The sequence below is a fragment of the Lagenorhynchus albirostris genome, chromosome 21 (assembly GCF_949774975.1).
Source record: "Lagenorhynchus albirostris chromosome 21, mLagAlb1.1, whole genome shotgun sequence".
Taxonomy (NCBI): domain Eukaryota; kingdom Metazoa; phylum Chordata; class Mammalia; order Artiodactyla; family Delphinidae; genus Lagenorhynchus; species Lagenorhynchus albirostris.
In genome coordinates, this window is record NC_083115.1 from 16,784,337 (window position 1) to 16,810,756 (window position 26,420).

The following is a 26,420-nucleotide window of genomic DNA, read 5'->3' on the forward strand; positions in this document are numbered from 1 at the left end:
TTCCTCTCTGTCCCTTTTTTTCCTGGAGACTTTGGTGTCAAGCCAGCACAGACCCAGAGTACCACTGACAACTCTAATTTGTTTCAACACTTCTCGGAGCTTTTTCATCAGCAGCGTCTTGGGCTCACGCTTTGTTCCTCAGAGCCTGGAACTCCCGTTTTATTAGCCTGACATTTTGTTCTGACCTCTGTTGACAGCTTCTGGCCTCTGGCGTGCACTCTGTTTAGTCACTCCTTTTATTTATAACTTATGCTCTTTTGCTCGGCTCAAACTCATTGATTTGTGATCTGGTCATACTTGCGTTGCTCTATCTAATGTAAAATCTTATCTGATTCTCCAGCACCTCTTTTTGTCCATGGCATTTATTTAGCTTCTTGCATTTTCATTTGGCTCTCACTCCTGTCCTGATTACAGATTTTAAATGTCTGCATTATACCAGCGAGGAAGAGCAGCTCCAGTTCAGAGAGACCATGACCACTGAGAACTATGCCTTATGAGTATAAAGCACTTTATAGTATTACAGAGCATCTGCATACACACAATATCTTACGTGACCCTCACAACAATCCAGTGAGGTAGGCAATACGATGCCCATTTCACTGGGGAATGAATGGAAGTGGGGAGACACACATAGGGACACTACTGAGAATTCTACTAGAACATTAATGTTGTGAATCCTGGGACTATGTGTTAAACCTTTAAGGAAAGGAGAGTTGACAAAATTCAATTTGTTGATTAATAGAGAGACATTCAAAACTAACATGGAATCCCACATTTTTCCGTTTTTTAGTTTGCCTTTTCTTACATTTTCTCCTTTCTCACTGTCAGCCCTTTCTTCACCTACACAAAATATCTCCAGTTCTACTGAAATATTTATTTTTCTCCAGGATCTATACTGGATATTTGAAGCATGAAGTACAATGAGTTGTGTTTAAAAAAAAATTTTTTTTTACAGTTTTTATTCAATAACGTAACTAGCACACTTAGGAACTTTGTTTTTTACATGTGCTTTTACCAAGGATACTAAATGCAGCAGGCTGGTGAAAAGACCTTTTTAGACTAAAACAATTTCATCTTTTTTTTTCAGCAATTTTTTTTATGATCAAAATATTGTTGCTTGAAACAGCTCGGTATTTTAAGGAAACAAGTTTTGTTTTTTGGTTCAAAAATGTTGAATGAACTGCCCCAGCTCCACTAGACCTCACTATAAAACTTGAAAACAAATATGCCATAAATTGGAGAATAAGAAGACATAAATGCAAACTAAGCAAATCAAAGTCAATTTACCTTTTTAAAATTCTAAGGAATTAAAAAATCTTGACCTACTCTGAACACCTATGGAGCCCTGTTCCTTCCCACCATATACCTCTGCTCTATTCTATAACTGCCTGTTTCCACGTCTATGTGTTCCTGGGACAATTAGTTCAGGAAGTCCAGGGACAATAGTTATCTTATAAGCAGTTTAGTCCAGCTCCAGGAGGTACACAATAAACATATGCTGAATGAACAAATGGATTCTTTTAGGGCATCCCTATCTCTGGTTGAGACTGGTATTTTTGAGGGTAGAGAATGCACATATAATCGGTATCCATGAGATTTCTCCTGGAACCCGATGGGTTCAGAAGACACTAGATGAGTGGGTGGCAGAGGGCTCCTGGCCTAGCTCTGAGGAAGGTAGGAACAGCCCGCCAGTCAGTACCTGGGAGGCGTCCCAGCTCAGGACGGTGGTGATGGTGGGGTGCTAGAGTGGGTAGAGGTATGAGCAAGGGAGCAGAGACCCAAACAGCACCAAGGACCAGTAGAGGAAGGCATGCGGAAGCCGGGCACCATTCGGGAACCAAGGTTGTTTGGAGGAGCCACAAAGGGATCTTGGAATCAGTTGTGCTGTGACTTGTCCAGAGGTGAAGGTCCTTTTAGTGAGATGGTAGCACAGGGTGTCCCGCCCAACCCACCTGATCTTCAAAGGGGCCTGCCCTAATATGATCAGGGAGTTATGCTGGTCCTGACACATATGTAAAAGAGGAAATAAGAATGAAATTAGAACATTCTCTAACACCATACACAAAAATAAACTCAAAATGGATTAAAGACCTAAATGTAAGACTAGATCCTATAAAACTCCTAGAGGACATCATAGGGAGAACACTCTCTGACATAAATCACAGCAAGATGTGATAGATCTTTTCTGATCCACCTCCCAGAGTAATGAAAATAAAAACAAAAATAAACAAATGGGACCTAATTAAACTTAAAAGCTTTTGCACAGCAAAGGCACCCATAACAAAATGAAAAGAAAACCCACAGAATGGGAGAAAATATTTGCAAACGAAGTGACCAACAAGGGATTAATCTCCAAAATATACAAACAGCTCATGCAGCTCAATATCAAAAAAACAAACAACCCAATCAAAAAATGGGTGGAAGATCTAAATAAACATTTCTCCAAAGAGGACATACAGATGGCCAAGAGGCACATGAAAAGATGCTCAACATCGCTAATTATTAGAGAAATGCAAATCAAAACTATAATGAGGTATCACCTCACACCAGTCAGAATGGCCATCGTTAAAAAATCTACAAACAATAAATGCTGTAGAGGGTGTGGAGAAAAAGGAACCCTCCTATACTGTTGGTAGGAATGTAAATTTGTACAGCCACTATGGAGAACAGTATGGAGGTTCCTTTAAAAACTAAAACTAGAGCTACCATATGATCCAGCAATCCCACTCCTGGGCATATATCCAGAGAAAACCATAATTCGAAAAGATACATGTACCCCGATGTTCATTGCAGCACTATTTACAATAGCCAGGACATAGAAACAACCTAAAGGTCCACCAACAAAGGAATGGATAAAGAAGGTGTGGTATATATATACAATAAAATATTAGTCAGCCATAAAAAAGAATGAAATAATGCCATTTGCAGTGACATGGACTGACCTAGAGATTGTCATACTGAGTGAAGTAAGTCAGACAGAGAAAGACAAAGACCATATGATATTGCTTATATGTGGAATCTTAAAAAATGGTACAAATGAACCTATTTACAAAACAGAAATAGAGTCAGAGATGTAGAAAACAAAGTTGTGGTTACCAAGGGGGAAGGGAGGGTATAAATTTCAAGATTGGGATTGACATATACACACAATTATATATAAAATAGATAACTAATAATAACTTACTGTATAGCACAGGGAACTCTACTCAGTACTCTGTAATGACCTATATGGGAACAGAATCTAAAAAAGAGTGGATATATCTATATGTATAACTAGTTCACTTTGCTATACAGCAGAAACCAATACAATATTGTAAATCAACTACACTCTAATAAAAATTAATTTTAAAAAGCTGAACCAAAAAACAAATAAAAGAGGAAATCAATGATTATTTTTGTTATATTTAAATCATGCTTGAAAAATGTTTTCTAAAAGTACAGCAAAATAATTCAATATAAATTTTCATATACCAGAATTAATTGAATATGTGGGGAATCACGCACTTTCACAGGGAACAAATTGGCACAACCTTTTGGAAGCCATTTGTAAGAATCCTACAAATTGTAAAATGCACGTCACCTTTGAACTATTGATTCTACTGCTAGCAAATTCTCTATTAAAAAATATTCTCACAAGATCATGTAAAAGAGTGCTGAATGTAGCACTGTTTCTTAAAGCCAAGCTAAAGCAAAGAAAAATCATCAAGTGTTCATGACTAGGGAACTGAATGATACATTATGCTAATTATGGTAGCGCTATATAATGGAATAGTGTGTAGCCACTGAGAGAAAAGAGCCACATACACTGCCATAGCAGATGATTGGCATATTAACTTAAATAAGGAGAAAACAGAACACACTGTATAGATGTTTCTGTATTTGATTCTTTCTGTCTTTTTGAAACATTAAGGAATTATATACTCTCCATGAGGGGCTGGGTATGTGGAGAGGAATCTGGAGGCTATGTACACACACACACATTTATACACAGAAATCTCTCTTAATACTTCCTCAAAGAAAGCAAGCACGTAAACTTCAAAACAGCCATGAAAATATCTGTAACTGAAAACATATCTGAACGTATCTGAAAAAAAAAAATTCAAAGCATTTGATAACCTCAGGTAACAAAAGACAGTGTGGGTGTTAGATTAACAGGCTACAAAATAAAGGTGTCCCTTATTTGCCAAGCTTAACCAGAGTCAAGGTTAAGAAGCTCAGATAAAGTCTCAGGAAAAGGAGAAAAGGAGATAAAGAAGAATCAAAGATAAAGGTAGAGATAAGGATAGAAATAAACATGCAGATAGGGAAGAGTTACACAGGAGTTCAGTGAAAATAAATGGAGTGACAAGGAGAAAGGAGAAGAAATGGAATAAAAAGTAAAACAACAGATCAAAGTGATCACATCGAAGAATAAATGGACACAAAGGAGAATTTTTCCTATTGTTTCTATTACCTTAATATAATAATAACAACAATAATAATCATTGACTAACACTAAAGCACTTTGAGGAGACACACAATACTCAGTGTTGTTCAATTTAGGGGCAAACACACTTCAACAATGCACACAATTATGAAAACAACTGTAGAAAGCATCACGTGGTTACACCATACTTAAATGGCTGGCATTCACAATGGTGACCCTAAGCTGCCTAAATGTGGCATCAACACAGTGTATGAGGTAAAAATAATTATTTTTACTAAGACAGAGAAACTGGGACTGCATTTTTTAAACAATAATTACAACTGAAAACTGCTAGATTTGGGGATCCATTAAAGAATTTGTGAAAATCTGCCTAAAACAGACCCTTGATGGGTAAAGATTATGATAGCTGTGTGTGTATCACTTATTCTCTCTCTCTCTCTCACACACACACACACACACACACACACACACACACACACACACACACACTACATGCAGCTCCAACTAGGAACACAGAGGAGGAACCCTTGGTTTCTGAGAAATCAAGTGTGGATTCCTCATTCCCTTTCAAAATCCTTTCATTGTATCTGGTAGATTTGGCCTAGACACACAACCATTGACTTATGGCACTGTGACTACTGAAGATATCTAATATCTAGTTTTCAAGATCCAATGTACAGATTCTCTACATTGGAACATGAGGTCAGCATTCCACCCACAGAGATCCCTGTTGTGAAATCTATTCTGTTGCAGTTTTGAAGGTCTGGGATATCGAATACCACTTCTCAAGTTTTTATCAAAACAAAACAAAACACACAAAAATACCCCAGCTGTCAGAGAATTAGCCTGTTCTTAGATTGTTCAAATTCCTATATGTAACATTTCAGTTATTTCAGTTAGTAGGTAGGGAGGCTGTATTGTTTCTATTCATAAGCTTGATTCTCTTTCAGCAGATTGAAATTGGCTTGAAAATTGAACAATTTTCTATGTGAAATTTTTAGAAAATTACACTCATCACAAAAACTAAATACAAATGGGTAATGAGATTTAGAGTAGTATAATTTAATCTATTTGTTTTACACCAGTTAGCACAGTTTATTTGTAGAAAGCTGTGGCTGACTTCCAGAGAATCCCCATGGATCAACACTGAAGTTCTCAACCTTTGCCTCAAGCCCAGACCACCACTATCACAAGCTTGTTTATTACAAAGGCACACACAAAAAAACCAAGAAACCGTAAACTTACTTAGCACGCTTCCACTCCCTTTTTCCCCCTTCTGGCCTTTTTGTCCAGAATTTCCTTTAAAAAAATAAAAAGAAATAAAAAGAAAAAACTTTTTAAAATTTAGGCAATTCACAGTGCTTGAAATGGAGACAGCAACACAAGGTCATCTAGAATAACAACGTATAACAATCTACAGATTTTCAGACATAATAATGTTGATGACGATGATGATGATAATACTAATAGCTATCATTTTAGAAACCCTCTTATGAACTTAGCATTTTATGGGTAGGTCCTTTACATACATTATCTCAGATTACTTACCAGGACATTAAATGTTCCATTTTCCTAAAGTAGGCAAAACTGAGGTGTAAGCAGTTTGTTTCGGATTATTGACACTCCTTTTCCTCCTCCTTCTTTGCATCTTCCTCCCTCTCCCAGAAAGCCTGGTATCCTCCATCTCATCCCAAACCTTGTTTTTCTGTTCCCATTACAATCTGTCTGTCTTGTTTTCTATTTCTTTTATGTGAAGCCTAGCAAAGATGGAGCTGTGAATGAATTTCTGGGAGTGGTGAGATCCCAATTACCTCAGTCTTGGGGGAAGCTGGGAAGGTCTGAGGGGTGTCTAAACCTCTAGATAGTTACTTTTGGCTTCGAGAAACCTCATTCACATACTTTAGAGGTGTGCTACAGACCCTGTGCTAATAAGGGTCAGGACCTTATATGGAAACATCGTTAAGACCCTGCTCTTTGCTAATGGGTTGCTATTTCACCTAAGGTTCCTAAAGCTATATCCAGAGGTTAAGCCCTTAGTACCAACAAGAAAATTCAACGATGACAATTGCATCTCACTAGAGGGGTGCTGTTCTCACATATTGATTCTTCTTCCAAGAGTCGTCAGATATGTCTTGTAAGTAATCACCTTCCTGGCATAAATGCAGGACTGACCATAGAGCCATCTACCTCTAAGTCAAAATCTTCATTAATGTTCTTGATTTCCTCCAGCAAAATCAAGGACTGTTCTCTTTTCATCCAAGAGCTCAAAGGGCATAGTTCAAAGATCATGAGCTTTGGAATAATAACAATAATTTTAGATTCTCTTGTGTTGAATTATTTTGCTCTGCCACTAATTAGGTATGTGGCTCAGAACAAGTCTTTAAACCTTTCTGAGCTGAAGTTTATTCTTCTTTCAAATGAAAAAATAGTACCCTCCATTGCAAACCTGCCTTGAAAATTAGCAGCAATGTTTATAAAGGGCCTTGCTCTTAAGAGATGCATGTAAGACATGGTAGCTCTTATTTGTTTTACAACATAACTTAGCTAATTTTATTTTCAGTGAATGAGAGGATTTTTTCATTTCATTTCACTTTTTTATGGCACAATTATTTTACATTTTATTTTGCAGTTTTAATCATTATTTTGTGTTCTTTTTGGTCTGTTTCTCTAACTTACTTGGCCTCATCCATGCTTTGTTTTCGAACGTTTGTCCTTATTCACCTCTTAGAGAAGACTTTTTTGATCTCCAATTTACCAGATTAAAAAAAATACAAAATAACGTGTGGTGAGTAACATGAAAATTGAGATTTAGCATTTAAAAACTGAAGCTATTTCCAATTAAAATTTTATTTTGAAATACCAACCATTCCTTATCATGGTATAATAGTCTCTAATTGCTTTGCATATATGATTACACTGTACATCATTAAATTCATTTTTTAATTGTGATTCAGTCATTTCAGGTAATATTAAATTGACAAGAATCATTAATTTAGCACAAAGTACCTAAAACCTTTTCTATTTTTTTTTTGTATGGTAGGCTTTTATAAGATATAATACCAAAGTTTTAGATTTCCTCAAGAGGAAAAATCTAAGATATTAAACAAAAATTGGGGGAGGGGGGTTAAAATGGTGTAACTGATCAGTTCTAATTCTTTTCAGAGAAGATAATATAATAAACAAGCTTAATTTTATCATTCTAGCGTTATTTTCAGAATTAGAAAATAATTGTAAAATTACTCTGGGAAGTCTTTTCATGTCGTAGTTTGTCTTGGGTATTTTATTTTTTAAATAAATTTATTTATTTATTTTTTGGCTGAGTTGGGTCTTTGTTGCTGCGTGCGGGCTTCCTGTAGTTGCAGCGAGCGAGGTCTACTCTTCGTTGCGGTGCGTGGGCTTCTCATTGTGGTGGCTTCTCTTGTTGTGGTGCATGGGCTCTAGGCATGTGGGCTTCAGTAGTTGTGGCACGTGGGCTCGGTAGTTGTGGCTCTCGGGCTCTAGAGCACAGGCTCAGTAGTTGTGGCGCACGGGCTTAGTTGCTCCACAGCATGTGGGATCTTCCCGGACCAGGGCTCGAACCCGTGTCCCCTGCATTGGCAGGCGGATTCTTAACCACTGCGCCACCAGGGAAGTCCCTGTCTTAGGTATTTTAACGATACCTTGATCTCTGTTCAAGCCAGAGAGCTGAACAAATGACCCACTTTTCTTCTTATAAATAATAAAAAAAATGTTTTATGTCATTTTAGCATGATTCAGAGATTTCCTCACAGACGACACTTGGAAATCTTTTCTCACACTTGAACACATTAAAAACATTCTTTCTAGAGAACAGGGATTCCTCCCTCCTTTATAATGACATCTTAGGCTAAAAACGAGCCCAAGGGCTTTGTCAAAACCTGGAGTTAACCACCTCCTGTCAGATATGTCACTCTTCTGTCAAAAATAAAGAACTAATATTTCTGAAAGCCACTGAAAAGTAAGAAGTAGATGGTATGTAATATACCGCCACTCTAACTTTAAATATCAATATAAGAGGAGGTATTTTCAATAGCATCATTGTGACTTCAAGCATTTTCAGAGCCCCTGCCATGAGCTAGGCACTGGGTTCCTCATTTTCACACACAGGCACACTTAGCCCAGCCCAGCTCTTTTCACCTACTTCAATTCAGATGTGACATCTTCCCTCCTCTGCCTAATGCTTCTTTCTATTTCCTGAATTCTTCACCTTCAACCTTCTTAACCTTCCACAATCTTTTTAACCCTTCTTTCCTCTGTATCTTCAACAACTTCTCTATTTTACCTTGCTGTCAGCATTTAAATAGTATTCAAATTCACTTTCAAAGAAAAAACAAAATCAAATGAAAAAACCAATCTCTTCCTCCCACTCTGAAGAGCCAGACTGCTCTACTCCGCTGTCTACCAGCCTCATCGCCAGGCACCCCTGGGCATTCCCCAGTCTGGCTTCCACCCCACTTCACCCAGCCCCACCAAAACTGCTCTCAGTAAAGGCAACATCCTCACAGCAACAAATGGAAAACGCTTTCTGTTGACTGCATCTCACTTGACCAACTTTTGGAACTCCTTTGGTTTTTTTTCACACCACCTTCTCTGGGTTTTCTTCCTCACTCCGGCTGCTTTGCTCTTTCTGCTCAGTCTGTACGTCTGGAACCACTCAAGGCTTTATCCTAGGCCCTTTCTCTTCTCACTGTTGCCTACCCATAAAATATTACTAAAATCAATGATTATTAAAATTCATTGACTTCAGTGAACATTTATATGAGCATAGCTACAACTTTGTCTTTCTACCTCTGGCTTCCCCTCTGAGTTCCAAACCCATATATTCGACTATAAATATCTCCATGAATGGCACAGAGTGTTCAATAGCTGTTTGTCAAATAAATAAAGGAATTCATTGTGGTCTATAATTTTAGACATTCCTAAGAAAGACCATAACTCACCCTTAGAATCAGACTTTGAATGGACTCCAAGAGTCTAACTGGAGAGAAGCACATTATTTACATTGCTGGAAAACCTAGTTCATTTAAAAAGGTTCTGTTCAGAGTACTCTAGGGATTTTGAAGATATGTAAGGTTACACTTCAATTAAATCCTCCGAGCTCTCTGCAGTAAATCTGTCAGATGGTAAATGCTCTATAGATCTGCCATGGATCAAGAAGAAAGTCTTCCCTTTCTCTTCTTATATTTGTATACTTTATCAGTTAAGGACTGTCTTATTTACTTCTCATTTCCCTGTACCAAGCATTGTCCCTTGTATATATATATTGAGTACTTAATACATGTGGAAGGAAGAGGGCAGGGTGGGGAAGAAAAGGAGAGCAGGAGAGAAAATAGAAAATAAATAGGGCTGCTCTTTCTTAATCTTTTTGCTTTGAAATCACTTTGCTTTGATATCACTCGGATAGTCCAGGCTGTGTCATTAATTAGAAAATGACAATTAGTAGATTTTATTTCTAATTTTGTTACCCTCTTTGGACCCTTGTAGAGGAAGAATGCATTCACTGCTTTAATCTGCAGTATAACTAAACTAGTACCAGGCACTGCTGCTCATATTTCTACCAAATTTGAGTCTTTTAATAAGGAAGTAATATCCGGAGAATATCTTTTGTCAAGGGATTTATTACCTCTACCCCTGCTTTCATTTTTACAGTCTCTCTTTCTCCGGTTTTCTTCACCTGAAGATGTGGTTCTCAAAGTGTGGTCCCTGATCAGCATCATCACTGTCACCTGGAAACTTGTGAGGAGTAAACATTCCCCAGGGAGCCCAGTCCCTAACCTATTGTATCAGAAAGTCCTCCGGAGGTGGAGCCCAGTCAGCTGTTTTAACAGGCCCTATAGGTAATCCTAATGTCTGCTCAGGTTTGAGAACCACAGATGTAAAGAAGTTCTGCGCATCTTTAGGCCAGCTCTAACACGACTTTCTTTGTAACATCTTGTCTTGCTGTACAGAGTTAATCACTCTACTTTCTACTTCCACAGCTTCCAGCTACCATTAGTTTTGTCCCACTTTACAAATGTTTTATTACTTACCACTTGGTAATACAGCTAACTGGTTCTGCATTTTTCTGTCCCCTGCTCTCTTCTAAAATTTCTGTGTACAGTTCACAATTCAAGCTTAGGCTAGCGGCATAAGGAGTAGAAATAATATCATCATGTATGTAAATTGTAAAGGGCCCGAACATGGTGATTATTAAGTACTAATATACAGTAGCAGGCAGGTTATCTTGTAAAGGATAGGATTTCAGGTCTGCCTGTATTTTGCTAACTGTAACTTAACAGGGTTTGGCGGTTTTGGTTAAAGGGGTGTTAATACTTTGCTTGTTTGTTTTTCTCTACCAGTCTTTCCACTCTCTTTATTCTAAGATAGATACCATTCTTCATGGTGATTTATAGTGGTGTGGAGTTGACAGATCCTCTGTTGTGATTTTATATGGAACTGTTTTCCTTTTGGACATAGAAACTTTCCTCAGGTGGACAGAAATCAGTTTCAGATCAGAAAATAAACTGCATGTGAGTGCTGCTTTTCATACTATGATGACCATTGTTTTTGTTATCTAAGAAGTTGAAAGGAATATCTATGATCTGGTGTTTATTTTACATATTCTGTGAAGAAAATACGCATTATCATAATACCTGGCCTCCCGGTCTTCCCCGCTGATCCTGGGAATCCTCGACTTCCAGGAAAACCAATGGATCCTCGATCACCTTTAAGACCTGGAGGACCTATATGGTAAATGAAGAAAAAAAAAAAGTCCCAAAACAGTGGTAATAATTCATTTTGCATGAAGATTTGAGAGAATAATGAAACAATCTAATTTCACTAATGGATATGAAGGAGGTGAATCTCCAAATGGAGGAACAATGTCTTTCCTAAACTTTCATGTGTAAAAATTGATAGATAACAGTAACAGTGAGTAGAAACATTAGTGCATTTAGTACCCTGTAGATATTCAATATGTAACAGATTGTCACTAAAAATAAAAACACACAAGAAAAAAAAATCTTAGCGTTTTAACTGGAAGCCTTATATAGTCTAATCAGGAATCTTCAAATGGCAGAATTTTGCTATAGCTGAAATGATAACTTTGAAATGTAAGCTAAAAATTGGACTTTTAAGATTTATCCCAGAAAAATCACAAGTCAAGCAATGAGAAGTATCAGAGAATATTTATTAAAAAAATACTGAGGCCCTAGTGCAGGAATATACTACTCTCTCATGCTCTTGTTTTTACATACTCCATTGTAATCCCAAACAATAATGTAGCCGTGTGTGTGTGTGTGTGTGTGTGTGTGTGTGTGTGTGTGTGTGTGTGTGTGTGTGTCCCAGGCACAGGGAAAGTATTCAGTAAACATTTTTTTAAAGTAAAAGGTTATAGGTAATTCTCCTTGGCATGCTTCCAAGGAAATGGCATGCTGAAATGAATTTCTATTATATTATTTTGAGATAAAGCACAGTTTAACATAATATCCACCCCAGTACATGAGTAACAATTGTAATATATTTAATGTACTGATTATTTAATACTACTAAGCACGTATATCTTCTCAGATTTTCATATCATGGTTTCGAGTCAAGCTGAGTTTAGTGGGCTCATTTGCATGTATAGGTATTTTTTGTTTGTTTGTTTTTGTTTTGTTTTGTTGGTACAGGGTTTCTTTTGTCTTTTCTTTAAACACTCCCATTGTAATATTTATTTATTTATTTGTTTGGCTGCACCAGGTCTTAGTTGCGGCACATGGGATCTTTTAGTTGTGGCATGTGGGATCTTTAGTTGAGGCACGTGAACTCTTAGTTGCAGCATGTGGGATCTAGTTCCGTGACCAGTGATCAAACCTGGGCCCCCTGCATTGGGAGCACGGAGTCTTAGCCACTGGACCACCAGGGAAGTCCCTATAGGTGGGATTTTAGTAAGCCTGGTTAAATCAGGAAGTAGAATTATCAAGACAGTCCATCATATACTTTTAACTTCCTGATTCCCTACCAAACATGGGGCAAATAGGCAATCTGGCAAAGAAAAAAACAGATTGCAGCAATCAGGTAGGAAAGATGCCTAGTAACTTGAATATTTTTGCTGCAGTGCACCAACTCAAATGGCAACCTAAAAATCTAAAAGAGTCAATTTATCACTCCAACAATGAAATCCACCTCTCTTTTTTGAGGGGCCAGATAATGCCTATTTGTGTATATGAGCAATACCAACAGCAGCAGACTAAACCCTCACTTAAAGAATCAAAGCAGCTTTGCAATGGTATCTGTCTAGGGTGGTAACAAAAGCTGAAACTTTTAAATCCCTCTATTTGATTCCGAAACAGCTACAAAAGATGTTCCCAAGATGAAGCTTTGGAAGGCAAGTTGTAGCCCAGACTGAACTTTTATGGTTGAGTTATAAAGCTTTGATAATTGCAATTTGTAATGGAGGAGTTGACAGACCTTTGACAATAGCTGCTCTGGCAGATAATGTAACACTGGTTACTTCCCCTGCTTATGACATTAATGCACCATTGGTAAGATCTGCTGGGTGCCAGTCAAGTAGAAAGACTTTTCTGAACAAAGAATCTTACCTGGTATTACTTTCAAAGGCAAACCAACAATTGAGATATATATATATATATATATATATATATATATATATATAATACTAAAAGCTTTTTTTTTAAAGGTAAACTTTATATATTGGCTTTTTAAGCACTATGATGTAAAGGGCTGGCATGTGTCAAATTCATGCTTTTCATTTTTAAAAATTGTTTTTCTGATGTAACCTGGGCTGGTTGATACACCGATCAGAAAGAAGAACAGTTTATATAATCAAAACACAGAAAATTAAGATCAAGTCCCTGGTATTTAGACATTTCTTTAGCAGCAAAAACTATTCTAGTTATCATTAGATGGAGCAGTATACTCCCCACCTTCAAAAAGCATGCAGGTATTTGATTTCTAGCCATGAATAACAGGATGATCATGTTACTGTTATTATCTTTATTTTTTTGAAAGCAAAGAAAGTTCATGCTCTTTCTCTTTTTCTGTCTTCTATTATTGTCTTTCAAAATATTGCTTTCAAGATTACAGAAGAAAATAATTTGAAACAATTTTGCTCTAAGTAAGATACAGAGAGTGGCTGACAGCAAAGGGAAAAGTCATCTGTATTCTAGTCAATATTTACATTGAGATTGCATAGGTTTAAGCAGATAAATTCCAGTTAAGGACCATATAAGGAGTATAATCCAATTTGCCTTTGATTTACATTAGTTGTTTTTTTTTTTTGTATCTTAAAAACCAGGTAACCTCCCAATATATTCAATGTGAAGATGGTTTTCATATTTTCCTTCACATGTGACATAAAACTAGGTCGGCCAAATACTGTTTGCAGTCAGTGATATGGACAGCACTCTCTAGACTTATGAACAACCCCATGTTGTTAAAGCACTTAACTTTCTTTAAAAATCAAGAGTCACTGCTTACCATTCAGAACATGATAGTGATTATCATTTGATATCCCCTCAACATTTGATATCATTTGATATCCCCTCAACAGACACAAACATACACATGCGGACACGGACACACACACACACACACACGCCACACAGGGAACCAGTCAAATAACTGATTCCCCCACACACATACACAGATGTACATTACCTAGCCCTGCAGTATATGATGGAGTAGTTACCGTACCTACTGGACCTGGAATGCCTTGTGGACCAACTTCTCCAGTGGGACCTCTATCTCCTTTTTCACCTGGAGGTCCAGGAGGACCTTTAAAAAATAAATGACAATTACTGATCATAGGCTTAAAGCATAGGTAAAATAGATTTGTCATTTGTCAAGACAGTTACGTAGGTAAATCCAAAGCCTTTTATTTGTTGCACAATTACACAGAATGAATGAGACTAACCTTCCTGAATGGAAGCATACCCTGCTACTGAGTAGTGCAATGAGATAGCTCTAAATTAGACAACCGAATTATGGACTAAATACTTCTGTGTGCCAAGCAGTGTACTAGGTTCTCAGATGCTGGGGGCAGAGAAAGACAGTGAGTCAATCAATGATGGCGCAAATCCACATTAGTATTGTGTACCTACTGGGTATGAAACCCAGTGCCCCTAAAACTGAGCTCCCTTGCCAAGTTTATGATTAACCTCTCTATCTAAAATTTTATTCCCCTTCTTGACCTACCCCTGTTCCCCTCAGGACTGAGGAATATCAAAGAAAAGGGGGACTGAAACCAAGCAGGACCCTGCAGGGCCTTCCTGGGTACAAAAGCACCCTCCAGGTGCCCTGTTTCTTGTTTGCAGAAAAAAGGCTTTAGTTTCCTAGGCCTTCCCTGAGCCCCAAAGAGCAGGCACAAGGAGTTAACAATGAGAGAAGTGAGGGGATGCAGAAACAAAGGAGAAGCAGTCAAGCAAGGTAGCTAGAATGATAGTTCGGAGTCCTAGTTCCTCCTCAATGGGTATACATGACAATCTGACACATATCTTTGAGTCGATCTGTAGAAACTAAGCCCTTCACCCATGTGGAGGATGGTGACTACACGCTGACCACTAGTATGTAGACCCCACACTGGTTGGAACCAGAAGGTTGATGATTAAGCTTCTGGGAGCATCACCCTGTTACCTCACCACCAGGCAGATTTCACTATATTAATTTAGATGCTCTGTGGAAAATGTATAAGTCAAGTCATGTGTGATACCCTCAAGGGAAACAAAAATCCACACAAAGTAGACAACCAAAAACCCTATCATTGAAAATGATACCCTCGGATATTAGAAAAATGCAGATCAGCAAGAGGAGCAGTGGTTGAAAAGACTTAATTGAGGAGGTAGGATGCGAAGGGGATTTTGAAGAATGGGGAGAATGAGAAGAAAGAGAATGCTGGGTAACTAGGAAAGATGCGGGGAATGGCAGGAAAGTGAAAATGAGTAAAGGAATAGCTTTTCAAGTAAAATATTAGGTAGAATCCCTAGATAGATATAGACATTATAAAATAAGTTGGAGAGGTTGCAGGGAAAATTCTGACTACCTGGCATGGCAATTACCAAGGTGTCCCCCTAGTACTGAGTTTGATCAACACTGATTTACTCATTTGAATTTTCTGTGCCCAGCAAAACAGGTATCTAGTGATCACCTCTTTAGAATGATGGCACTGAGTATGTCCCTCTTCTACATGGAGTGCCACAGGACAAGTGTTATTCCTTTCCTTTAAAGCAGAACACTTAGCAATTTCTTTTCAATTCCAAAAGGAAGAAATGAACCTGGACATACCATAGAATAATCAAATAGTGATGTTTTAAAAGAGTCATTTTCAATTTCCGTGGTTCAAGGACAGCAAGGATAACACACAACTATGTTTAGCATCACTGGTTAGAGAGCACTTGTTTACAAATTTTAATCAGGTGGGGAGATATGATACTTGAAAGATTCTAAGAAGGGGCTCCAAAAATAATGATAATCTTATGAGTAAATATATTCTGTCCATTTTCTTTGCTTCTTTTGAAATCCTTGTCCCTTGCCTCTCTCCATTTTTCTGATCTGTTTCTGATTTTTCAAGGTCCAACTTGGGTTTTAGCACCTTCCTTCCCTGGTGACTTAATTTTCCAGATATTGTTGCTCTTCTCAATGGCACATCATTCATTTCCCTTCGTACACACCATTGGGCTGTAAGGTTTTATTGCATTTTCATTACAATAGTAACTACATATTATAGGAAATATAAAAGCCTAGAAAAAATGAGGAAAATATAATACATAATTCTATCATCTTAAGAGAATAATCACTAACATTTATTTTCTGTTTTTGTTGTATATTTTTTGTTTTTTGTTTTTTACATAATCATCATGCAAACTGCATACTACTGGGCATTAAGTAGTTGTAGTAACAACTAGCAAATTCTCCTAAGCTATAGCTTAATGTTGGAAACATATATTAAGGTGCCCACAAGAGATGTCATGGTTCTACATCAATGGGAATCTACGCATCTTCTATTCCTGCAGAATGTAGTTTCTCCCAACAAAGGGGTTTTAATTCCCACAACCGTGAACACAGCTGCGGTTCATTCATCTCTGCACAGTGACAATGGAGGGGGCAAGCAGGACAGAAAGACTCAATTTGCAGCTTGAATTTTGCTGAGCAAATTAAAGGGAAGCAAATCCACAGTACTCCAGGATGGCATTTTGAAAAAAAATTGCACATGAAAAGACTGTGATTCAGTGATTAGGGCTCTAAAAAAGCAAGACAGACATTCCAGAAAAAACTAGAAGGTGTGAGACAAGAAACAAGGGACACAGATTAGCTCTGGGCTCTTAGCCTCTGAGATCAAGAGTTTTCACCATTTCTTTAATAAGTAAGAAATGGAACTCACTATCTTTTCAATTATTTTGCATGTAACTATGTATAGTAACTGTACACAGCTCAAATGTTGGAGCATTAACTCAATCATAACAAATACATCTATGCTATTTTATAAAATTCAGGGTTAAAGATCCCTCTTTGTCTATTTCTATATAAAAATGCTGATACCAGGTACTTGAATCCCAGAGTAAGAAAACCAGGTAAAGTCTTTCCTTCAAGAGTTCTGAGTGTGTTGGATGTTACATTTTTATTGTTATCTTAGTCTTCATGTAACATTAATCTCACCCATTACATTCTGTTTAAATTCTATAATTTGTTATACAGTGTCTTCGACTGCCTAGAGCAAAATGTGGAAAGAATCTCAATGGTTTAAGTGTCTTTTTGATAGTTTGGAGGGATAGAAGTACACAGATCATATACTACTTTCTCTTAGCTTCTTATGTAGAACTTTTGAGAACATTATCAACATAATGCTCTCATCTACCTTCCAAAACTGGTCTCTCCAATCCTGCTGTTGCTCACATCCTTATCATACTGCAGTTGGACTAATCTAGAGGGTTTTTTATTAAAATCTGGTGTGAATATATTTTGTCTATTCCACCCTCATTCATTCATTTATTTCAGTTTAAAAACAAATGTCTGCATCAACAGACATTGGAAAAAAAGAATGGAAGTGGAAAAAAAGAATGAAGAACTTTAAGTCTGAGACTTCGAGTCTATTGTAGTCACCTTCTTGGTTCTGAGTTACTATTTAACCTTCCAAAATTCTGTCCCATAATCACATCAACAACCACTTCTGTGCATCAATAATGGACACAATGCTTCCTGGTAGCTCTCTTGCTAACATATGTCAAAGGACACTAGATTAATATTGTTCGAAACATCTGATCTGCCCTAGATCAAGAACCCATAAGAATTCCACTATTTTTCATCATCTTTAGTACCATCTAACTGCAAAGTTAGAGGGATAATTCATAAATGCTATAGCAGTAATTTGCCATGAACAATTCCCTCTATAAAACACACCACCAAATCCGCTATTAGCTGTCTCCCTATGATTTTTTGTTTTTAAGGAAAACTAAGATATCTACTTAGCCACAGAGATGTACTGATTTAAAATACTCAGTAATTTAAAAATATCATAGATCAAAATTACCCAATTTACTGGGAAAGAAAACCCAGGAACATCACATCATTTAAAATCCTCAGATGATAACATAGCACTAATAATATCTGTCAAAATTTCCAGAGCTATGCTTCTCCATGTCGTGTTCATTACGATCATAAATTTCCTACTTTGTTCTCAATCTTGCCTCACATGTAGATCACCATAAAAATCTGCCAAGTCTTCTAGGCTGCTGCTATTTAAACCTCTTTATTTTTTTTCTTTTTTCTTCCAGTTTTCATGCTCACTGACTTAGAGGTGTTTAATCTGGACGAAGCCTTAAAGCTTGCTTAGTCAAACATAATTATAGAGGTCTGAGATAGTGAATTCCCAAGGTCTTAAAGCCAGTTGGGTAAAATCAGAACTAAAATACTTCTTTCCTGATGTTCTAGGCTATACTTTTCCAAAATTAATTGATTTCATTTTGGGCATCTGTTCTTTCATTATTCCTGAGATGAATTTTTCTTTTACATAGTGGTTAAAGACACAATTCATTTCTTAAATCCCAATAATTAATTGCACAAATCTCCAAATTCAAATTCTATCAATCACTTCTTCTTCTTTATCATGACAATTGATCAATTGATACATTTTTTTCTCTTTTTGGTGCTTTTAGTTTCTGGAAAAAAAATATGCTTAAAATTTTTCCACATAACCACTGCTTTCAGCAATGAGTCATATTTTATTTCTCTTAATTTCTCTTAAGTTCCTTCCTCAAATGTTGAACAACTTTGTCTTTTAAAGTCATGTTATCCCCCACTCCCCACCAAATTCTGCTTCACCATTTCATTTCAACAATGAAATTTCATTTAGTCCTTTAGACTTTAATTGCTATAATTACTTGAGAAATATATTAAAATATCTCTACCTCTTTAATCTTCATAAATATTTAGTAATTGCTAACATAAAAGAGGAGGGACACCAAGTAATGACACTGATCCTACAACCGACATTAGATAAAGCACTCATTAATTAATACAATGTCTCTCTTGGGTTATAGTTTAATAAATATTTATTAAAAATTATGACTAGATGCTGTAGAGGATATAAAAACTAGCCCGTAATTTTAATGAACTTACTGTTTCCAGTAAGAGACAACATTTCGATAGAAGACAGTATGAGATATTTTTAGATATGACAATCATATTAGGAATTCTCTTGTGAAAGAATACTTAATGTTCAAAAGTAAGCAAGATATAAATGTCAGCAAGAGTATTACTACAGTGGGACCAGAGAAAGCTTCATGGAAGAGGTTGCATGTATGTCATCTATGGACATTAATGATAGATAAGATATTTTCAGATACAAATAGAAGAGGAAAGATATTCTTTCAAGTGAAGGAAAAGCCATGAGGCAGGATGTAAAAAGTATTGGGCATGTCAGAATCACAGTAAAATCAATTGAAATATTTGGTGTCAAAAAGGGAAAAGACAGGGAATGAGGCATTCAAAAGTAGTTAAGAGAAGCACTATAGGAGAACTTGAGCGCCACAGAGAAAAGTGTATGTGTAATAAGGAGGTGATAGAGAGTCTCTTTGCAATCTAGGGTGTCCCTCTAGGAAGGCTGCATTCTAACAAGAGTGTAGAAAGGATTGTAGTCTGAAAGACTGAGGCAGGAAATGATTGCAAGACTATTTCAATAGTCTGGCAGAGTAATGATAAGAATAGTTCACACAGAATATAAAGGAGTGACAAGGGGTTAGAGAATGTGGAACATAAGAAGTAATGGTATTCTGGGAGAAAATAACAACAACAATTAAAATTTCTACCTTGGAAATCTGGAAGAATGACATTGCCATTACAAAGTGTAACTTCATAAAAGGGAAGTATTACTTTCACTTATTCCTTTAAGGCATATACATTTGCTCACCCACCATATACCAGGCACTCTAACAGGTGCTGTGTATGGAGAGACAGACAAGAGAGACAAGACACAACCTCATGGAATTCGCATTTTATTTGAGAAGATCTGTGATAAACAAATAAGCAAATGTATATATGAAACAGTATCATGCAGTTTTAAATACTATGAGGAAGTTAAAGCACACCATGATATAGAGAGATAATAAGAATGGGGAGGGAGAAATTATCACTAGAAAGGTAACTTTGAGTGGATCTAAGGAGAACAGAAAGCTAAGAGAACATTTAAGGGGAGAGAGAGCTGTCTAGTGCACATTATGACAGCAAGAAGTGAAACCAGCACTTCCTGCTTGTTAACTTATACTGTTCAATGGCACTTTCATTCTTCCAGCTCTTCCAAGCTAGACAGAGGGAAAATTAGGAAAGAGGGCAGATAAGCAGATGGGTGCCAGATCAGGTAGGAGTTCAGATTTTATTCCAAGTTCAGTGGGAAGATATTGGAGGGTTCTAAGAGGTAAAAGATCTAATCATATGTTATTAATATTATTATTTCAATAACACTCTTTTGCTCTCTGTAGAATGGATTAAGAGTAGAATCAGGGAGAACAATTGGGAAGCTGATGTAGTACACCAGGCTGTAATACAGTTGCTTGAATTAGAGTCATAGCAGAGGAGACAGTGAGAAGGAGTTTTATCACATGGAAGAAGAGTTAGCAGGACTCATATATGGATTGGATACAGGGAGTGAGAGAAAGAGAGAAATCAAAGCTTGCTTCCAAGACCTTGGAGTGAGTTACTAGTTGGACAATGACTCAGTTGACAGATAAGACTAGAGAACCAACAGACTTGAGGGGTGGATGAGGGTAGGTGCTCTCAAGAACTAAGGGCTTGGCGCAGGTTCGATCCCTGGTCAGGGAACTAAGATCCCACATGCTGTGTGGCATGGCCAAGAAAAAAAGAGAGGGGGAGGGGGAGGGGAGGGGGAGGGGGAGGGGAGGGGAGGGGGAGGGGAGGGGGAGGGGAGGGGGGGAGGGGAGGGGGAGGGGGGAGGGGAGGGGGAGGGGAGGGGGAGGGGAGGGGAGGGGGAGGGGAGGGGGAGGGGAGGGGGAGGGGAGGGGGAGGGGAGGGGGAGGGGAGGGGGAGGGGAGGGGGAGGGGAGGGGGAGGGGAGGGGGAGGGGGAGGAACAGAACTAAGGGTTTGGGTGTGGATTTGTAAAGTTGGGGATATTTAATTGAAATCCCAAGTGGAATTCGAAATCCCAAGTGGAATGTCTAATTGTTAGTGTGAAAGCTGATTAATTCAATTTTTCTTTATCATTGGTTTCAATGTAATACTTAAAGAAAACATGCAGTAGAGGCTTCCCTGGTGGTGCAGTGGTTAAGAATCCGACTGCCAATGCAGGGGACAAGGGTTCAAGCCCTGGTCCGGGAAGATCCCACATGCCGCACAGCAACTAAGCCCATGCGCCACAACTACTGAGCCTGCCCTCTAGAGCCTGCGAGCCACAACTACTGAGCCCGTGTGCCACAACTACTGAAGCCCGCACGCCTAGAGCCTGTGCTCCACAACAAGAGAAGCCAATGCAATGAGAAGGCCATGCACCGCAAAGAAGAGTAGCCCCGCTAGCCCCAACTAGAGAAAGCCTGCATGCAGCAACAAAGACGCAACTGAAAGAAAGAAAGAAAGAAAGAAAGAGAGAGAGAGAGAAAGAAAGAAAGAAGGAAAGACAGAAAGAAAGAGAAAAAAAGAGAAAGAAAGAAAGAAAGAAATTTATAAAAAAAAGAATACATGCAATATATTCTATACCAGTTAGCTATAAACATAATAATAAATATACCTGCAACATTACAACCCAACAAACAGCTATCTATTTAGCTGCTTTCCCATCTCGCTCATCTTCTTCCTTTTCAAAAACAATCATTAACCTGAATTTTGTGTTTCTCATTTTCTTACATTTTAAAAACAACCATTCTCATTAAATGTGTATGTGTAAATATACATTATTTACTTTTACTAAATCATGAGCATTAGAAACAAAAATCGTACTGTAAATAGTCTCTGGGACTTATTTTTTTAATTTTTCTTTTCTTGTAAAAATTTGGATATTAAGAGTTCCTAATTATCCTAAACTAGTGTTATGTAAGATGAAATCACATGAGTTTCTGTTTCTCTTATTCTAATAAGAATTAACAATTGAAAGTGTAAAGTAGAGCTTAACAGACATGGTAGCTAGAATAAGAAGATCCAACATGAATTTAACTAGTGTTACAGAGGAAAGGATAGAGAGAATTGTGAAGAGGCAATATTCAGAGACTGAAGCTGATAATGTTCCCAAATTTATGATAGACTTAATCCACAAATATAAGTGGATTTAGGAAGAAAATGAAGTAAAACAAATGCCACATGGAAAAACTGTCGACATAAAAAACACAGACTAATGAAATTGTAGGTATTAAAGACAAAGATAATGGCAAGCAATGTGGTCATAATCATTTTAAAAGCAATAAGAAAGGCCATAAACCAGAAGAAAATACGAATAAAAATAATAACTGTTACGCTAAGAAATATGTATGTGGTAAAACAATTTTAAAGATCAAGGACAAAATAGAAAAAATGAAATCGAAACATCTCACCACCAATGGACTTTCACTAAACAAATCTCCAAATAATACTTCAGGAAGAAAAAAATGATCCCAGAAGAGATGTCACAGATACATTTAGGAGGAGGAAAAACTGGCAAACTCATGGGCTAATCTATATAAATATTGTCTGTATCATGTAATAAAAACAATCTTGACTTAATTCTTGGTTTAAAAAATACATAAAATAGAAATGCGCTATACTCAAAGACAGCAGGGGGCTTCCCTGGTGGCGCAGTGGTTGAGAGTCTGCCTGCCAATGCAGGGGACACGGGTTCGAGCCCTGGTCTGGGAAGATCCCACGTGCCACGGAGCAACTGGGCCCGTGAGCCACAAATACTGAGCTCTGTGCGTCTGGAGCCTGTGCTCCACAGCAAGAGAGGCCACGACAGTGAGAGGCCCGTGCACCACGATGAAGAGTGGCCCCCGCTTGCCACAACTAGAGAAAGTCCTCGCACAGAAACGAAGACCCAACACAGCCAAAAATAAATAAATGAATAAATAAATTAAAAAAAAAAGACAGCAGGAAACCAGGGAAGAGGGTCATCAGAGCGTTTTAATTTCCTTGTATATTTGAGGATGAAGGTGAAGATACTGATCAACTTGTGACTTTAAGATAAATTTTAAGGATGACTATCAGCAAAATAAAAATAAATATAAGGTTTCCAAAATCTTTTTGGTGCCCTTGATAGAGAGAAAAGTTTAATGAGAAAAATTTCAAATAATACTAAAGTTGACATGGAAGGAAAGCAAAAGGAACATGGGACTGCACAGAAATGGAGCATAAAATGACAGTAGAAATAAATATGGTGAAAAGAGATGGCCAGATTGCATAGTAAATTTTAAGAACTATTCTTTACAAGAGACAAGCCTAATACAAAGGATAACAAAGGTTGAAAGTAAAATATGAAAAAAAAGTTAAAATGTAAATAATGACTAAAACCAAGTATAGAAATATATATGATATATATACTAATTTAGAAGTCAGTAAGATTCAATTCACCTTGTTTTACTCACAGGAGCTAAAGAAGAAATTGACAAACATTGTTTTTTTGGAGAATTCAAAAGACCTTTCTAATTAATAATACAATTGATCAGGTAAGAAGAAAAAATCTGTAAGTTTAGAAAAATAGAATTAACAAGCTTGATTTACAGACAGGTAGAGAACTTTGTGCCTCACAGAAAACTTGTATTTGTACATATGAGAAATTCTGAACAATAATTCATTAAACCGTAAGAGCAATTTCATTTGTTTTTTGCTTTTTTTAAAATCACCATTTAAAGGATACCAAGATACTGTCATCTTAACATGTCTTGATATGATCTCAAGGCTCCTTCCTCTGGATCTTTGTGGTAAAATTTGTAGTAAACTATTTTAAAACCAGAGAGTTTCCCATATCAAATTTCTGCATATATCAGTGCATTTTAGTACATCATCATCTGGAGAATGAGAGGATATTTTACCTTGAATTAAAGTGATATTTTTCAGTGTCTGAGAATGTTCCCAATCCTTCAGCCTGAGATCATTAGTGATGTTATTCAACAGTTTCACTTCTCCTTTTATTTCCTGTTCCAAATGCACTTGTTTTTCTTCCAGAGACTTAATTTCTGCTGATGTATTGTACACATGCTCCTCTAATTTACTCATCTCCTGTGAAACATAAGCAAACGTCCGCAATTTTTGTTACACACATAATTATCAAATATATAAGTTTAAGAAGCTCTACAAGTCAGGTTTTTAAAAAATGTAAACTATTACAGTAATATTATGGAATAAGAATATAGAAATTAGAGAACAATTTTAAAATAGTAATTCTTTGGTTTTGAAGCACTCCTCTTTTAATTGAATGGCTGAATTTTCACACCCTCTGCCAGAAAAAAATTGGTTAAATATATATCTAAGGTATGCTTCTATTCCCAAATATATACATGTCAAAATGCTAAAAATAAAATTAAAAACTTGTCATGTTTTTTAATTTATCTGAAGTGAAATTCTTTACACTGTACTTAATTACAGTTCCTTAAATAGATTTGTATATTAAACTGTTTTATAGCAATAACGAAGTTTAATGTCATAATTCTCAGTGGTAATGAACATTAAGGATAGCTTTTCAGATTCAATAAAATCTCAACTAGCATTAACAATACCTTATGTTCAGCTTTTTTATTGCCTCTGCATTGAGATTTCATTATTATTTTACGGTTTCAAATGTATATATATTTTGTGCGTATTTACATACATGCGTGCATATCTGGAGACTGAGCAAGACAGATTGTACTACATTCTGGATTATGCTTTTATTTTTCACTCAATAATATAAGAATATTTACCTATTAAAATACTTAGAGACTGCCTTATTTTCTATAATTTAGTGGAATTGTATTGCATGTATTTTTCATAATTTATTTGATATCTATTGATAGAGTTTTGAGCTGCACATAAATAATGCTGAAATGAACACCATTTTATATATATCTACATATTTATACAAGCACTTCTATAGGACAGCTTCCTGGAAGTGGATCTGATCAAAGGGACTAAATATTAAAATTTTGTTCACTACTGCCACACCACCCTCCAAATATATGGGACCATTTTTTAAACCTTTCTCAGTGTACATGAATGCTTACTTTTGCACTAAAATCCTAGGTATTCATCAATATATTTAACTTTGTAGAGTAAGAGTAAACATAATAAAACCTTGTTTAATTTGTTTTTCAAATTAAGTATCTAGTCATAAAGTTTTTGACAATGTTTTTCTTTATTGCTTTTCCTTTCAAGTCTTTTGCTTGGTTTTCCTTTGGGTGCTGGGCCTTCTCTTTCCAATGTACCTAACCTTCTCATCTACCCTGGTAATGTTTTCTGTCTCTCTGTTCTTTTATTGCATCCTCTGTTTCCATGGTATGCTCTATACTTTTCTAAGAACTTCTAGGTTTAACTGTTGATAGATTCTCATCTCCCATTTGCACAAAGAAATAAACCAGTGGTTTACTGTTAATTAATCCAGGTATGAAGAGAAAATTTCACCTCCCTTCACTGGACTGGACAAGTTGAAGTGAGAGGATCAAGAGAGTCAAGTAAAACCTTTGGAAAGAAGTGAACATGTACCAGATCTGCCTCTACAATAGCAGCGTACTCAAGCAGAGAGACATCCATTTTTACTGCTCCAATGGCTTTCCCCATCCAAAACCTTGTTCTAGATTAGAATTTCTCTACCCTCTACCGCCTCCCTCCCTATTTGGCATTTTCCATACACTATGGTATAATGGTGGGATAGTGAACATGGATGTTTGCAGAGTGCAGCAACATGGTAAATATGCTCGATGTCATTTAGGTGGCTGCAAATTGCTCCAGCTGTCAGGTAGTTCCTGATATCCACAGAGCAAAAGGCAGGGGACTAGCTGGTGATTTTGCTACCTAAGCCCTGGGAGCCGCCGATGTTTTTCATACCTAAAGCTGCGGCTGCCTTTTTTTTCCTTCTTTGAAAACTGCGTGTGGTGCTCACATTAACCATATTTCACTTGAAATAAGTTTTATTAGGAAGAGAGAAAATGCATTTGATATATTTTTTAAAGTGCTATACAGCACCTACACACACCGTCCACAGTCTATCACCAGTGGCACTGCTAGAAACAGGCATTTATTTTTGCATTCTTACAGTCCTTTGTACGTACAATGGAGAGGATAAATCCCACGTCTCTCTTTGATTTTGTGTCAGTGTTCTCTTTTCTTTCAAATTAATGCTTGGTCTGTCCTTGCTAAACATTACGCTGCTATTACTTATAAGCCTTTTCCTCAAACAGCATTTACTGATTGAGGCATTCATTTAATTTACTTATTCCTGCATTGGGCTAAAGATTCAAAGATGAATACAGTTGTTTTAAGCAATGAGAATGAGATTCCAAATATTGTTTTCAGTGAGTAAGCACACGCGCGCACACACTAGCACTGACCTAGATTCCA

At 37.0% G+C, this 26,420-nt stretch overlaps 1 protein-coding gene across 4 annotated transcripts in view; it reads right to left on the minus strand.

Moving 5' to 3' along the window:
- Window positions 1–26,420, minus strand: part of MSR1 (macrophage scavenger receptor 1) — a 65,988-nt gene that overhangs the window by 21,503 nt on the left and 18,065 nt on the right. For 3 of the 4 annotated variants that reach the window (XM_060136301.1, XM_060136302.1, XM_060136303.1), the window contains 4 exons: window positions 23,921–24,107; window positions 14,120–14,200; window positions 11,077–11,166; window positions 5,672–5,725 (listed from right to left, as the gene is read on the minus strand). In XM_060136301.1, coding sequence (XP_059992284.1) covers window positions 5,672–5,725; window positions 11,077–11,166; window positions 14,120–14,200; window positions 23,921–24,107 — 412 coding nt within the window. Of the gene's footprint in view, window positions 1–682; window positions 2,003–5,671; window positions 5,726–11,076; window positions 11,167–14,119; window positions 14,201–23,920; window positions 24,108–26,420 lie in introns of those variants that run through there. The other variant, XM_060136304.1, reaches the window with a different exon arrangement.